We start from the raw sequence: 15,559 nt of genomic DNA, 5'->3' as shown, positions 1-15,559 counted from the left end.
TTGAATTGAGATCTACGGATTAATATTAATATTTTCTGGATACTGATAAATTCAATAATCATTCCTGCACTGTGATGTAGGAATAAGCTGGTGATTTCTTAAGTCAGAAACCTAACCCTTAATTGAATATAAAGTCAGTAGAGACATTACAGCAGAACTAGTTTTTAAAAATTCACCTTCAGTGTATAATGCCATGGTAAATATGCAATGTCTTACCAGTATTATAGAAGAAGCTTGCTGTCATATCATAGTAAGAGTGACTGCAATGGCCATTGTTTTTCCAGCTATCACCAGATGTCAGAAAGACCTTTCAAACCCACAAAAAAAAACAACAACCACACAGTTTCCCACCTAAGCAGCCTCAACTTTAAACAGCGACTGGAATTTATTTTTGAATTAAATAAAGTGTTGTACATTTCACAGCTATAGGGGCCTACATAGTAAGCAAAACAAAGTCTACTCTTTGTCCATGTGCAGAACTACACCACAGGGTAGTTTCAAGACAAGTTTGTCACCATCCGCAATGAAGGAGAGAGGGGGAACAGCTGGTGGAGAGAAGAGAGCCGAAGCCAGAGAAAACACTCCCCAAAAGACAGAGTGATGAAAGAAAAGATGGTGTCCTCGATTTGTGCGGCATCAGGAAACATTCTCGTGCCAAATCCATCCAATGGTAGACGTCCACAATTTCAAATAAAAACGTGACAGTCTGCAAAATATTTCACCAAGTTACCATGCTTTAAAGGCAGATACCTGAAGTTCTTTGTCATGAACACATAGAGACTGAATTCATTATATTTTAGAGATACTGTATGGTAAACTTCTGTTTTGTTTTTTCTTTTGCTCCTTCGCAAAGTCAACATTCAACATTTTGTGATAGAACTTCATAGTTACTGATATTAACATAATCTATTATGGAAATGTCTCTTGATAACCTTCTTGAGCGTGGCATCATGTCCAGTAGCTTCACTCTAAACCCGTTATTCCAGATCCAAGACTTAAGAGAGCACAGCCTGGGAGTTCTTGATGCCAACCAGGTTGTCTGCGCTGACAGACCTCCTCATAGCAGATTTACTGAGGTCCTTGTATTTGTCCTCGCACAGCCTGGAGATGGCCTAGACAACACCATATACAGACAAGTGTTAGACAGCCAGAGCAACAGAACAAGGAGAAATAGCAGGGTGCAACACATGGACATTGGAGGATTTCATCTGCAGGGATGGATCTACTCACCTCCAGTTTTTGTGCCCGCTTGTTACTGAGCGGCTCAAGCGGGAAGCTGAGGTTGTTGTCGTCAGCAAGCGAGCGCAGGTCAAAGTAATACTTGGCGTAGACGCTGGCTGGGACATTGATGTTGAACTGGAGCAGCTCCAGGAAGTGACGCTCCATCTCATTCCTGCATGAAATCAAGTGACGCATAGTTGGTCAGAGAGGTCAGGATTTTTATTTAGAAAAAAAAAATGCAATAAAGTGGGTCACACGCACATGTCCTCCACGGTGATATCTTTGAGGATCTGGCAGTAGTCCACATTCCACACCGCCTGGTCGTCCCAGACCTTGGAGGCCAGCAGGATGGCACCGAGAACGATGCGCTTCCAGTTGCAAGGGCAGATGTCCATCTCCGCATAAGTCAGCAGCCTTTCAAGGTAAACCTAACACAGCAGCACAATCATTCACTTACACAGGTAGTACACACACAAACACACGTAGTAGGTTGTGGTTAATCCGGTGTTGTCAATCTACCAGAGTGACGATGGCACACTCAGCAGTGAGCTGGGCGGAGCTGAAGAGCGTCCTTATGAAGCGGTAGATGAGTTTGTGTTCCGGGTCTACCACAGAGTAGTCGTCTGGGACCTTTTCTCGCTGTCAGGCAGAGGGGCCACCATCATCATCATCATCATCATCACAGAGCGAATAAACACTGCAGATTACTGTGATCAAACATCTCAACTTACCGAGAGAGGGTGCTTCTTCTCGTCAAATATGTCAAGGGATCGGTTTGAATCTCTGCAGGAGAAGATAACATTAAATATTACTTCATTTTCATCCCATATAAAAGTAAGAGTAAAATCATTAAAGGGATTCTTCACCAATTTTCTCTCAACCCTTTGTTGGCATGACGGTGAGCAGAAAATTGGTGAATTATCGAATTTGGGTGAAGTATCCCTTTAACCATCTTCTCTCAAGTCTGATCTTATATGGAGTTTCTATGTTACTGACAAATTACTACGGTAATTAACTACTTACTTTCAATTACTATCTATCTATCTATCTATCTATCTATCTATCTATCTATCTATCTATCTATCTATCTATCTATCTATCTATCTATCTACACTGCTGCTACAGTTTGATAAACCAAACCTATTTCATTATCACTTCAATTGCTAACCGAATACCTACAGACATGACAGAAGCAGAACAGTGGAACAACACCTGAGAGGTGGTATCTATGACAACAGATAAAACTTTTCCTACCTGTTCTTTATGTGATAGTATATGGCCAATGCAACGCTGGAACAGAGAGAAATCGACACAGACAAACAATGAACCACTGGGTGGGATTTCATTCTGTTTTTTACACCAAACAGGAGGTCCGATGGTGCATTTGTACTTCCTGTCTTCTTCCTGTCTCTGCAGTTTTACCGACTGTGGTGAAAACGATCAAGTCTGTCGCAACTAGCATTCAAGAGCGTCTTGATATTTTGTCTGCAGTTCGGAGAAGTCGCGCAAAAGTTAAGGATAAATGCCTCAACTCTTCCCTCATCACATGGCCTCAGACATGCTACATATACAAACTAAGGTGTTAAGAAGACCGAGGTGAAGTCACTCACCATTTGATCGTGCTCTTGAGGTTGGGCTGGCTGACTGTGCTGTCATCGATGAATATTGTTGAGCAGGAACTGTACTTTTTTGTCAGGAGCCCTGGGGACATCTGAAACAGAAAGCAAAGATGAATTTGAGAGGGAATGAGTGGAAGAATTTGGAAAAATCCAAATAACTGGAGCAATGTCAGTTAATATTCCAGATGCTGTTGCATTAAAATTGAGGAAAAAGATCCAATTAACTTTGTTGCACCCAACGATGAGAAAAAAAAGATCATAATAAGCACATATAGATCAGTAGCTTACATGGTTCAAATAGTTGCTTTTCCTCTTCTCACGCACTGAAATGCAGAAGAAAAGAGGTGTGTTAGACCGTGGGACTAAGGGAAGGATTTAAAAACCAAAATCAACAAATGACATCTTTAACAGAGAAATAAATACCATCTGTCTGGGACTTGTTCAGGAAGAGTGTGCTGGCTCTGGGGTGGTCAGATGGGTTGGCCTCTTGGGCCAGTTCTGTAAGATGCAAGCATGATTCAGTACTATTCAATGTAACAACTTACTTTTTAAATAAAACCACACATATACAAGTAAACCCACCGTCCGGGAGCTCCCTGTCGCTGATGTGCTGCAGGTAGGTCCCAGTATCTTCACTCACGTCCTCTGTGGTGGTGATGGGACACTCCTCCAGCTCCACCTCTCTCCTGTGGATCTTGGGACTCTCTCGGGGAGAGATGCAGCAAGACACCGAACCTCCCATCGTTGACCTACAACAGTCCTGCTACAGCCAGCACCGTTTCCCATACAACTGCGGAGGGATTACCTACTAGTCTAACTTAACGCCGTCTGGGCTGCAGCAGGGAGTCTGCAAGTTACGCAAAGTGTAATCTAAATCTTTAAAGTGGCAGCTGATAAATGTAAAATCAATGGAGATCTGAAAACAGCTAGGTTTTAACTCTCGATTGGAGGGGACGGGTTTCGCATAAAAGCTTAAATTGAACATCCAAAACGGTCTGATTTGAGTTTAAATGTAATCGGGACCAGTCGAGCCTATGTGTTTGGCTGCGGAATGAAAAAAAACGAGCTTCTGAGTAGGATGGGCTCAATGCAATGACAGCCAACCGGGTATCTGCGGTATGTGCAGGACAGCTGACATATTCGTAACGTGTGCGCAGCATAGCACTGGCGCACATTAATAAGATTTACATGCGTGCACTGAATAGATTCGGGCGGTGAGTGACTGATATCGACTCATTTTACGGAACCAACGTTACAAAGTCACAAGCTCCTCTATCTCCCCCCATGGCTAGCCGGCTAACGCTAGCTTCCGCAGCTCAATCCATTCCTGGCTCCTTCAGCAGCATGGATAAATCCATTTTCGCAGCCGTTGCGGTCTCTGTCACGGTTAAAGACTTCCCTGCCCGAGTAAAACACTAACCGCGGGAAAACGCTGTAAATAATTAAGGAAGCGGAAAGGCAGCTGGAGCTGTAGTTTTAAAAAGGTAGCCTACGTTAGCTTTCATCTCGTCGCATTTGCAGGAGACATGTCTTGGATGTCAAATCCACCGACACCGTTAGTTCAGGGGTAACTTCCGGCTGTTGCCTTTCGATATAAAAGTCCTTGTCGACGTCCACCAGTCAGTTTAAAGTCCACCGCTTTTATTTTGAGCGCAGGAACGCAAATACAACGGAAATCACGTCGCTTCGGCTCATGGCTAACTTCACAGATCCACTGGGATTTATCCGCAGCCCCGCCCCCTTAATGACGTTTGAAATCACTGCCGCTGAAAAACGCCCCCCGCCACAAAACCAGGCTCTGTGATAGGTCGCTTTCAGCAGAGGCGTTGCATGATTGGTTCGAATTGTTCATTGATGAGTAGGATTGGAAACATTTCATAAAATATAATACGAGTTGATTGTAAAATGATTAAGTAGAAAACAAGTTTGATATCTATATTTTATGTAGCTATATTGGAAAGAATTATTCGCATGTTTAATATGGGATGCACAGCCACCCCTTGCCTTTAGAGGGCAGCATTACACTTTTCAGTGTGCAGCCAGCCTTCTCAGGAATGAATTAGAAGAACAAGAAAAAAAAGAACTCAACTGCGCATGTGTATTAAGACACAAGGATAATATAATTATTACACAGACTCGTTTCTGTTTATTTCACGGCATGGCTCTCGTTCCGTATGAAGAAAATCCGTTGCCTGTGCTTTCCAAACTTCACAACTCATCAGCACAGTTTCATTTTGCCAACCACAACATCCGTCTTTCCCAGGACTGGAAAAAGCTCGGGGTAGCAGCAGTTGTGTGGGATGCAGTAAGTGATCCACTTCATTACTGTTCACCATTCATTACTAGCCTACGTACACGAATTAAATGCATATTATGTATGTTTTCCAGGCTGTGGTCATGTGCATGTACCTGGAGCTGGGGCAGGTGGAGTTAAAGGGGAAGGTGGCAATAGAACTCGGGGCTGGAACTGGACTGGTTGGGATTGTAGCAGCCCTGCTGGGTGAGTATCAACCATTCATTGTATTTTATACCATCAAACTGATTAATCCAGGTGTGTCTGACCTCACAACACTGGTCAGACACACCTGGATTAATCAGTGTGTCCAATTGTGTAAGACAGGAAACAGAGGAGCTGGCTAAAGTTCAGGTAGTGCAGCTGTGCATAAAGCCAATTGGAAAATGCATTTTAAAGGGATAGTAGCATTTTTTAAAAGTGGGGTTGTATGATCTACAAATAGCCCCTAAGTACTAGGTCCAAATAAAAACTGCGTTTTTCCTGCACTTTGAAGGGCTGGAAAAAATTATATTATAGCGAACAATGGAACTGTGTATGTTTTTTCACGTAAAACCTCTTTTAGGCCGCAAAAATAGGCTGTTTCTTTGGGTCCATTCACAACAATGTATGTTGTGAATCTCTGGGCAGGGTTATGGGCTGGCGTTGCTAACGGGAGGAGTGCAGAGAGTCTTCTACTGCAATTAAAGTACTTAGGGGCTATTTGTAGATCATACAACCCCACTTTAAAAAAAATGCTACTATCCCTTTAAGGTGTTAAATGTGCATTTAAAAAAGAATATTTCCTGTTATTTTCCTCTCGCCTAGGTGCCAAAGTCACCATCACTGACAGAGAGCCTGCCCTGGACTTCCTCTCTGCTAATGTGAAGGCCAACCTGCCCCCAGATTCTCAGGGATCAGTGACTGTGTCTGAGCTGACCTGGGGCGAAGGCCTTGAACTGTACCCAGCTGGGGCATTTGATCTGGTGCTTGGAGCTGACATCGTGTACTTGGAGGACACGTTTGTACAGCTGCTGCAGACCATGGAGCATCTGTGTTCAGACACCACGGTGGTGTTACTCTCCTGCAAGATCCGCTACGAGCGAGATACAAACTTTTTGAGCATGCTCAAGCAGAAGTTCGGAGTGGAAGAGGTCTACTATGAGAAACAAAGAGACATCCATATATATAAAGCATGGAAACTGCCACTCAGGAGGGACTTGTGACAGCTGAGTGTCCTTACTACTTTGTCTGCCTTCTTTTTTTGTAATACTGTACTGATTTTGAACAAGATTTTAAATAAAACATCTCATCATCAAAGATTACCAGAAACACATTTATTACCAGCTGCCAAAAATGTAATATTTGAATAGCTCTGACATAATGCACTGAATTATACGAGTTGGTGCTGACATTTATAAATTGTGAATACAAAATTCATGAAAAGCAACATAAAAAAAGCATACTATGTCATGGCTATACATAATACCTAAAAAGAATACAGTATGACATTCCATTATTATGAAAATATCCATTTTGTTCACTGTGTTTTCTGATTTGGTCGCACTTTGCAATCCTTTTGCAGGGTTTGTGATAGGTGCAATCGGGTTGGTGAGGTTTAACTAAGGACGCCTGATCATGATCAACGTATGATGATGCCTTAATAATTAATGAGCAACAAAACTCTCAGACACTTTGTGATTAATTACTGGTTAGTCTTACTTCCAAGTAAAACCTTAGAGGCATCATACCTTGCAGCAGCCGGCTTTGCCCTATTAGTGCTGCAAAAGATTCTCCTGTTGAAACATGTGAAATGTACTAGGATTGTATATGCAAGGAAAGTGCGCATGCCACTTTGTAATCTTGTAAACAGAATTTGGAGACAGCCTCTGCTGATGCCTGAACAGCCATGGGCGCCACTTCATAGAAGCGACCTGGTATCTTAAGATTCTTTGCAGTTGCCAACCCTGAACTGCAGGATAGTTTTCTCTCCTCACCTATACAGACCTTATGTGGGCTTTCCCGATAAAAAACGGTGGAGATATTACATGTTCAAAGACAATAAAACACAGACACATACCAGGCAATTCCTGATTCCAGATAAAGGGCCATGTCTCCAAAATTTGTTTATAAATATGCAGATATTATTCCATTGCATAACACGTAAGGCTCGTCGTTTTTGGTTTTGCAGGAATTCATAAAACAAACTTTTTAAAAAAATGAAGTGACAAAATACAAAAATATGGGTGAAACCAAATAAAAAAAGTTTAAAAACACAAACAGGTTTAGCCCAAATACAGGTTAACCTTCCTTTGTTTGTATTTCAGACTCTGGTGCATGAGCAACAGTTGATTTCAGTCTCACTTTTTTTCATATTATTCCTCAGTAGGAACTCCTACTGCAAATCTGTTTTTCTGACTCTGAGGTTGTTTTTGTCAAGACAGGACAAAAACAAACTAATGAACCTCAGTAATGGGATTGGGAATATGCATCACAGAGCCCAAAACATTTGATTAGTTTTCAAATCAAATGTTCCATTTGTGGGACTTTTCTCTGGAGGTCTTTGTTGCTGTGCCTTTAAAGCTCAAAATAAAGCTTTTACAAAGACTATGTTTTTAAATTATTAACGCCCATAGTTTCCAAATTCATCAGTCTCGTCACAATTTTTTAAAGCTGCAATTACCATGAACGCATTTTACAACCTGGTTTAACAGTTATCTTTTTTTTTTTTGTTCACGTCGTATCAAGGCAAGGTAAATAAAAGTTAACAAAAAGTAAATGGCATTTTCAGAGCAGATAATCTAGTACATTAACCGAAACACAGTTCAAAGATAAAATATCCATGACACAGCCCATCTATAGTTCAAAGCATTAGTAAGTAACAGATGTTAATGCAAGAGCTCAGTTACGATAACAAACGTTGCACACAAAGGTAACCTCTCAAGATGATCCGAGCGTCTCAGGGAAATTAATCTGTAAAAAGTTCCGTCGTTAGTGGTGATGGTAACGGAGCAGTTCCCCGTTGCTGGTGATGTTGCCCAGTTTGTCCCAGGCACCAGTGACTGGAATGCTTCCCTTTGGTGGCGCGAAACGAAAAAAAAAAAAAAAAAAACAGCCTCATTGTCTGTTCTACCACTTCACCACAAGGACCCTGTATCGTTGCAAACTCCACCACATCCGTTCTTCACGCTGCCTCACCATTTTATGGGAAACTTGATGGGAACAGAATTTGGATGTAAAATCGGTGAAGTGGGAGGGGGAGTGTTTTTATTCTATTCCTGGAGAGTCACTTTACAGATTTTCAGCAGTCTTTAAAAAGAAAGCAGAGTAGAAAAAGGGGAGGGGGGGAGTAGAATCCAGATGCATGGCTCTGTGCTGAGTCTCTGTACAAGGGGACAGGCGGCCACCATGCCGAGCCCCTGGCAGACGTTTGCAGACATTTCTACTCGGATTTGTGGCAGTACAAGTCTTTCAGGGCTTTGAGTTCCTCAATGAGGGTTTTGTTCTGGTTTTCCAGCACGGCCACGCGGTTCTCCAAACATTTGACGTACTCCTTCTTCTTCCTGCGACATTCACGGGCTGCCTCTCTGTGTGACATGAAAAACCAGGTGTTAAAATGATGTCAGTGAGAATAATTTGGACCCAAACAACCACAGTGTCACACATGCCCCTGAATTCCATTGTTTATTTTGAAGGGATAGTTCAACATTTTGGCAAATTGGCCCATTGCCATAATCCCTATAGTATTAGCAGTAGGTTTGTTACCTTTAATTGTCAGTGCAAGCTATTTTTTAGAACGGCGGAGCAGAGCCGCGAGCTAAGCCATTCTAAAAATAGCTTGCACTGACAATTAAAGGTAACAAACCGACTCCTAAAATTATAGGGATTATGGCAATGGGCCAGTTTGCCAAGATGTTGAACTATCCCTTTAAGGATTGATTAATATTAACTGGTATCGGTGCTACAGGAATCAGACACACCACAAGGGACCTCACCTGTTTTTCATAAGCCGGACCTCCCTTTTACGTGTGACCTCTTCTGTGCCTCCTCCTGAGCCCAGTGCAGGCGAAGTAGCCATGACGACGCCTGGAGTGATGGTGCTGGTGGGGGCTGTGCGGATCTGATACGCTTGGACATCCCCAGAGGCAGCTGACAGAGAAAGAGGGAGGGTTTTTTTTTCATAAATGTTACAAAACTAATAATAAAAGTATTTATTTACTCATGATTATCATCGTCTTTAATAATTCTCCAACCTTGTACAACCACTTGGTTGCTGGGCACCAGGATTTGCTGCCCGTCGCTGGTCTGAGCGTACTGCAGAATCGTGGCACCAGGCTGGGCCGCAGCAGCGTTGGCCATGGTCAGTGTCTGCAGGCCCTGTACTCCATCTGTGCCGTTATTGGCCAGCTGGATGGCCCCACCCTGGGTAATGGCAACTACAGAGGGACATCGACATGTGTTAAAATTTACTGCATATGCTCGCCATATCCAATAAACAAATAAGATAAATAAAAATAAGAAATGACGATTTGGTCATATCTGATGATGCAGATTTTGTCAATTAAATCAGCCTCGCCCCAAAATATATCATATTGGTAAAGGTAAGATGATGCCACAGGAAATCCTTCACATTCCCAGTATCACAATCAAAGCACTCACTGTACTGGCCACTGCTGGTCTGATAGATGGGAGTGGGCATGGTTACTGTGGTGATAGCAGGGGCTGAGTCATCCTCTGATTTCTCTTCCTCAATCCGAGCCACCGCTGGAGCATCTGATGATAAGTCGTTCAGAATCTTCCTACAAAGGGGAACAGTTGTGGAAACATTTCAGCGAACGCTCTTCTTATAAAAAAAAAAAGAAAACTTGGCTTTCACCATGGAAACAGCTGGAACAACAATAGTTTCTCAAGAACAACAATAGTTTATACAAGTGGAAGGAAGCGTCAGTCATTCTCTTCCAAACATACAGCTGATTTACATCTTTGCTGATAAGACGCCACACAGACCTGTAAGAGGGTCGCCTGGATAGGATCTCTCTCCTCTTCTGAGAATCCGTCACGCTGTCAACAGACTCCTGAGAGTCCTCGCTCTCAGCGACAGTCGAGATCTGCACGTTAACAAAAAACACAATACTGTGATTGCAAAGAAACTAACAGCTGGCTACAAAAATAAATAAGATGCATCAGTACCTTGACAATTTACATGTAAGAAACAATTTAATATATTTAAAAAACAAAATCAGTCTTAAGTTAATGTATGATATCATCTGCTTCCAACTAGGAAGCATTTCTTCTTCCTCTCACCTGTACTGTCTGGACTTGTGGGGACTGGATGACAGAGGGCTGTGCAGCCTGGATCACTCCGTGCACTTGGACTGTCTGACCGTTGGGTAACTGCACGAGGGTGACTGTGGGACTACTGGACGTCACCTGGCCCGCAGCTATGGTCGCCTGCAACCACATTGACACACCTCTTACACTGTGATCTGGAAAGTTACAAAGAGTTCTGAGCAGATCCACTGCTCTTTGGTTCTACAGTTTCCATGTAGTAATAATGCAACATGTGTTGTAACATGTACATTTAAAGTGAGGGTAAAGTGATATGTACCTGGGCCAGGGTGATCTGCTGGGCCTCAGACTCTGAGACAACCGTTTCACCACTTTGCTGTGTGTCACCAGCCTCCATGGTCATTTAAAATCTGCAAAAAGTAAGACGTCTCTTATTATCACACATATTACCACGTTTAAAACAGGAGCGGTTGGCGGGAACTGTGAGAAAGTGGTCTGATCTACACAGTCGACACCGGTAATTATCCTATCCACAACTTTACAGCTTGTTGATGTCGTGAAAGGAGGGTGTGGCTTAGCCTAACATGCTAGCATACAGTCCAAATACAGAAGCGTAAACGAGTGTCGTTGTAGAATCAAGCGGGATTGTTTTTAAACAAATTTCTTAAAGCATGTACAAGATGCAAAACAAAAGTCCAAACAGTATGACGTTGATGCACAAACATAAAATAACTTGTTTGGTGATTTTTAAAAGCCAAATGCTAAAGCTAACTCCATAGTATTTCTGACTATTACCAACTTGAAGTTAGCATTTAGCATGCTAACAAGCTAATAGCGCTATTCTAAATATTAGCACAACTAGCAACGGCATTTATTAAAACTGTATTTAAGACCACCAGTTTTATATAACAATGTTTAACAGCTCGTATCACCAACTGGTGCTGTGTTTTTAAGGTTTCAACTGTGTGCCCATGCTAATGTAGCATTAGCCACCGCTAACAACGGTGGGATGCTAACGGTGAGCCTTTATGGAGGGAAACGTCTGCATGCATTGTATGCCAGTTTGTTTGAAACTAGGGCACCCCACTTTCACTAGCGAGTTTGTTGCCTCAATTACAGTTCAACACAATGTTAACACACATTAAATGCACGTGGCTGATTGCCTCTTTAACTTTAATCGAGATTGTTAATTAAAAGAAGGAAAAAAAAAGATTCAAGCCCCCTCCCAAATTAATACCTATGTCTCAGCTGTGTTGAGAGCCAGCGAGCCTTGCAGAGACTGACTCATTTTGTGAGCCTCTGCAACACCGCCGCCATGATCTCTTTGTTGGCTTTGTGCGGATATTAGGCGCAAATAACTTCTCTGGGCAGCCATCTATCTGTTTAGCAAACATCGGATGCGTATCCTCTTACCAACACAGACTCGCTTCGTCACTCCCGGGTCTACGGAGCTCCACTTTTATTCAGACCGACACGTAAGAGACCGCGTCAGGCTACACCTCCGTCGCGTCACCGAGAACAACAACACTGAGAGGAGGACGAGGGAGACGACGACAGAGAAAATCAGCTCTATCGACAGGAGCCGAGCGGTGACGGAGAGGGCCGGAAAGTGACGAAGCCTGGCGAGGAGACGAGGTAAGACCACGAACGCAGCCGAGAAAGAATGCGTGATGCTTTCAAATTTACCTGAGCATGCGCCGAGTTATGTAATCAAAAAATATCTATCTATCTATCTATCTATCTATCTATCTATCTATCTATCTATCTATCTATCTATCTATCTATCTATCTATCTATCTATCTATCTATCTATCTATTATAGCCTATAAATTATTAGTTATAACTAAAATTTAAATAAATTTTACACTATTTATTCTACATCAGATCATAGTTTTGACTCGTAATCCATTGACTCTTTCAGTAGAAATCATGCACATTGCTGAGATTATCATTGAATTGAATGGGCTGCATGGCTTATGTTGTCCACATGGTGGCAGCAAAATCCTTCTTTACTTCTTCCCACTGTGACAGTCAGCACTGACACTGTCCCACCATGGTTTGTGCAGGCACATGTTTCTCTTATTCCTGCTTGATATGATCAGTTGCCTGTGAATTTGATTAGATGTAAGAACAGTGGTACTGGCTATCTACTGGTGAACCACCAGATTGTGATTTCAGCCTGGGCTCTGGCTGCTTATTACATGTTGTGTACTATTCATAGTCCTCGTGATTCACATAACATTTTCCTCTCCTTGGTTGTTGACTCCATAGCCATAAAAATGTGCTCATTAACTCTGTCACTCAGCGTGTGCGGACTGGTGCAGTAGGAGTGAAATGGGTTCAAGCTGTGGCAGCTGGTCAAAATCCTGCAGGGAAAATGAGACTTCAGACCAATTTATGACCATCATCTCTATGTGCGAGGTCATTTCAGAGGCCTCTTAATACACGCGCGTATACACACACAGACGTCAAACATACCCATCTTCACCTATTGAGTGATTGACTGCACCAGCGAGGCAAACATATTCACTGCTGACCCAACCAATCTTGTGTCCTTTACTATAAAATCTGGCTGAATAGTAGCCTGCAACAAAAGTCCTATTTTGTCCTTCTCTATTCAAAGTGAAGCACCAATAATGAACTGTGCCTCCACCTATTCTTCCTCTGAAACCCTAATAGCGATATAATAAATATTTGTCACGGAGCAGCCTTTGTATTTGCTCCTCAGTCCATGTCAATGACTTGATTCATTGATTTCCCTTAATAATGATCACTAGCTAGGGTAGCCTTGCCATAATTAGCCTGCCTCCCTACATGAGAGGAGAGATTTCATCAGTTGTCATTGAATGCTTCGCTTAGCAAGCTGTGCACGTTCCGATTATTTAGTCTTTCTGTGAAAATTAGTCTACAATTTGTATGTCTGCTGTTCATATTTTGTCAGTTTCTCATTGTTTTGCACATAAATAAACCAAACATACTGGAGGGAAAAAGTTATGTGCTTATTGTTCCTATTCCCCAGGCATATTAATATCAGGCTTGTGCACAATAATATGCTTTTCATTATTGCAACAGACTAAATAACCAGCATGTTTACAGTGTTTTCTTTTTTCTTTTCTTATTAAAAGAATTATAGATCAATTAATTCTTTTTGTCACTGAAATATTATGTTGAAAACACATAACCTCCAAATTCAGTCAGACTGTCTTTAGACCGTCTGCATTGTTCCCTTCTTGTATTTTCTCAAAATCCTGTTTTTTTCCGAGTGTACAGCACCTTGGTCAGTGTGCACGCCACAGTGATTAAAGCCAGCTAATGCCGGCGAGTTCTTGTGCAGAATGTCTGATTGCAGAGCGCTCTGCAGCGAAGCCCACCACCACCACCACCACCACCACGGCAGCAAAACCCTGTCTGCAAATCACTGCTGAAACACCCACAAACAGGCACAGCAGAGAGAAACGATGCCACAGACGTCCAAAACGGTGTAGGAGGAGGAGGATAGCAGTTTAATCTTCAGAATATGAAGGAAAGACCTGACTCCAATCCATAGCCCTTTCCTCTCTCCCTAAACCCAGCTGTCAAAGCCCCTGGCTTAACACAAGCCTCCAAAACCCCATCGACAGCAAACCCTATGACACTTTCTATTTCCCCAATTTTTTGTGTCTCCCTTTTTTTTCCCTGTCTCCTTTTCTTCCTGGTAGACTTTATTTATCCCGTTTTCCTCTTTTTTTGGGGGGGGTAGGTGTCTGTGTGTGTGTTTTAATTGACACAGCTGTATGAAAAATCATGACCCTATCCAAATCACAGCCTGAGGCGGTGTGTGTAACAAGCACACCTCGGTGTCAGGCATGTCTTATCCGCGTGGCGCCGCAATATTGAGTGCATTAATAACATGCCTGATATATTCTGTCAAGTTTGTCGTCGCCTTTTTAAACGCAGTCCTCAATCAACCCGAGTGGAAATATCATACCTGCCAGTCAAGCAGGGCATTGTGGGGGATATCTGCTCGCGTGGTCATGCAGAAGGCCATGTGGCGCCATCCAGAGAGAAGGAGAGTGAATATGAATACAGAGGGGTGGAGGGGGGGGCAGAACATGCAGTGAATTTGAATACCACTGACCTTATATGCATGCTTTTCATCGTAGGTTGAATTACCTGAATCGCATATGAACCAATGCACCTGGCTGGGGTTGCCATGGATACAGGGCCCCACAGTCAGTCTGTCTCCCTCCCTCCCTCTCTCTCTGTCTCTCTCTATCCTGCACACACATAGAAGCCAGGTTCTCCAATCTGAAGATGTTAGTTTCAGAGATATCCAGTGAAATATTTTTTTTTTTTTGCCGCCGCGTCGCAGTATCAAGCCGCAGCTGCAAGGCAGGAATGTTATCTAACACACAGATTGTGCTGACCCAGACCTCGTGCTAATCCGGGCTGCAGGCAACACCGTGTATTGGGCGATTTCAATCAATCCGTCAAGGTGTCAGCTCCTCCCTCCTTCTCTATCTTTTCCCTTCCTGCAAGGATTGTTTGACCACCTTCCCCTCCTCCCTGCTGATTCTCTCTGTCTTTAAGGTCACCGATTTTTTTTTCAAGTGTAATCTTAATACAGTTCTCATATGCAAGTGCCAGGACAGCATGCCACATATTTCAATAGGAGACAAGACTTGATGCACACTAGCCATCAGCTGTGATGGGAATTCACATTAAATCCAGTCTCTTTGATCGTGTCATTACAGAAATCAATAGTTTTGACTACATTCATTCAGGCACCATGAAAGAAGAAACAGTTCCTTTTGGTTCAGTGCAGTGATGAAAAAGCTGAAATCCTGTTCTGAGGCATCAGAGTCTGTGTCTGGAGGAATAAAACAGTAGATAGGTGCATTTTCTCATTAGAAGCCCTCAAAACATTTGCCTTCAGATTTTTCTTCAAACTTTGCAGGAAGTTTTATACGAGTAGGTAGAAAGACACCAAAAAAAGAAATAAACCTCAGTTTTACAGGTGAAGCTGTGATCCTACAGGGCGCATCCTTGTATATTTCATACTTTTCAATCCTCATATTGCTTGATGTGACCACTGGGCTTCCTTTCCGACAAATATTGGAGACAGCTAACAAATACAAATAACATCACATTCAGTAAAGCCGTACTGATACTACAAACA

General features: G+C 42.6%; 3 protein-coding genes across 4 annotated transcripts; 1 reads left to right on the top strand and 2 right to left on the bottom strand.

The window, feature by feature from the left end:
* Positions 1–343: 343 nt before the first annotated feature.
* LOC146990842 (cyclin-Y-like protein 1) lies at positions 344–4,397 on the bottom strand. The gene is made up of 10 exons (XM_085800710.1): positions 3,423–4,397; positions 3,264–3,338; positions 3,129–3,163; positions 2,832–2,932; positions 2,476–2,511; positions 1,953–2,004; positions 1,741–1,860; positions 1,483–1,649; positions 1,231–1,393; positions 344–1,112 (listed from the first exon to the last, which is right to left on the bottom strand). The coding sequence occupies exons 1-10, from the start codon at positions 3,580–3,582 to the stop codon at positions 996–998; spliced, it is 1,026 nt and encodes a 341-aa protein (XP_085656836.1). The 5' UTR covers positions 3,583–4,397; the 3' UTR covers positions 344–995.
* A 519-nt stretch (positions 4,398–4,916) lies between these two features.
* Positions 4,917–7,386, top strand: mettl21a (methyltransferase 21A, HSPA lysine). Its single transcript, XM_085800770.1, has 3 exons — positions 4,917–5,145; positions 5,229–5,340; positions 5,941–7,386. Exons 1-3 carry the CDS (start codon positions 4,999–5,001, stop codon positions 6,336–6,338), a joined length of 657 nt encoding a protein of 218 aa, XP_085656896.1. The 5' UTR covers positions 4,917–4,998; the 3' UTR covers positions 6,339–7,386.
* Positions 6,430–11,930, bottom strand: LOC146990840 (cyclic AMP-responsive element-binding protein 1-like). Of its 2 annotated transcripts, none has more exons than XM_085800734.1 (8): positions 11,639–11,930; positions 10,721–10,811; positions 10,417–10,563; positions 10,120–10,220; positions 9,772–9,911; positions 9,366–9,548; positions 9,108–9,261; positions 6,430–8,699 (listed from the first exon to the last, which is right to left on the bottom strand). In XM_085800734.1, exons 2-8 carry the CDS (start codon positions 10,802–10,804, stop codon positions 8,555–8,557), a joined length of 954 nt encoding a protein of 317 aa, XP_085656860.1. In that variant the 5' UTR covers positions 10,805–10,811; positions 11,639–11,930; the 3' UTR covers positions 6,430–8,554. The 2 variants fall into 2 exon arrangements, with proteins under 2 accessions (XP_085656860.1, XP_085656850.1); XM_085800724.1 differs by having other exon boundaries at positions 11,815–11,930.
* Positions 11,931–15,559: the final 3,629 nt, after the last annotated feature.

The sequence above is a fragment of the Trachurus japonicus genome, chromosome 2, assembly GCF_045865225.1.
Source record: "Trachurus japonicus isolate A0001 chromosome 2, Traja_1.0".
Classification (NCBI taxonomy): Eukaryota; Metazoa; Chordata; class Actinopteri; order Carangiformes; family Carangidae; genus Trachurus; species Trachurus japonicus.
Note: the sequence above shows the minus strand (reverse complement) of the source record. Positions and strands in the feature narration are given on the sequence as shown.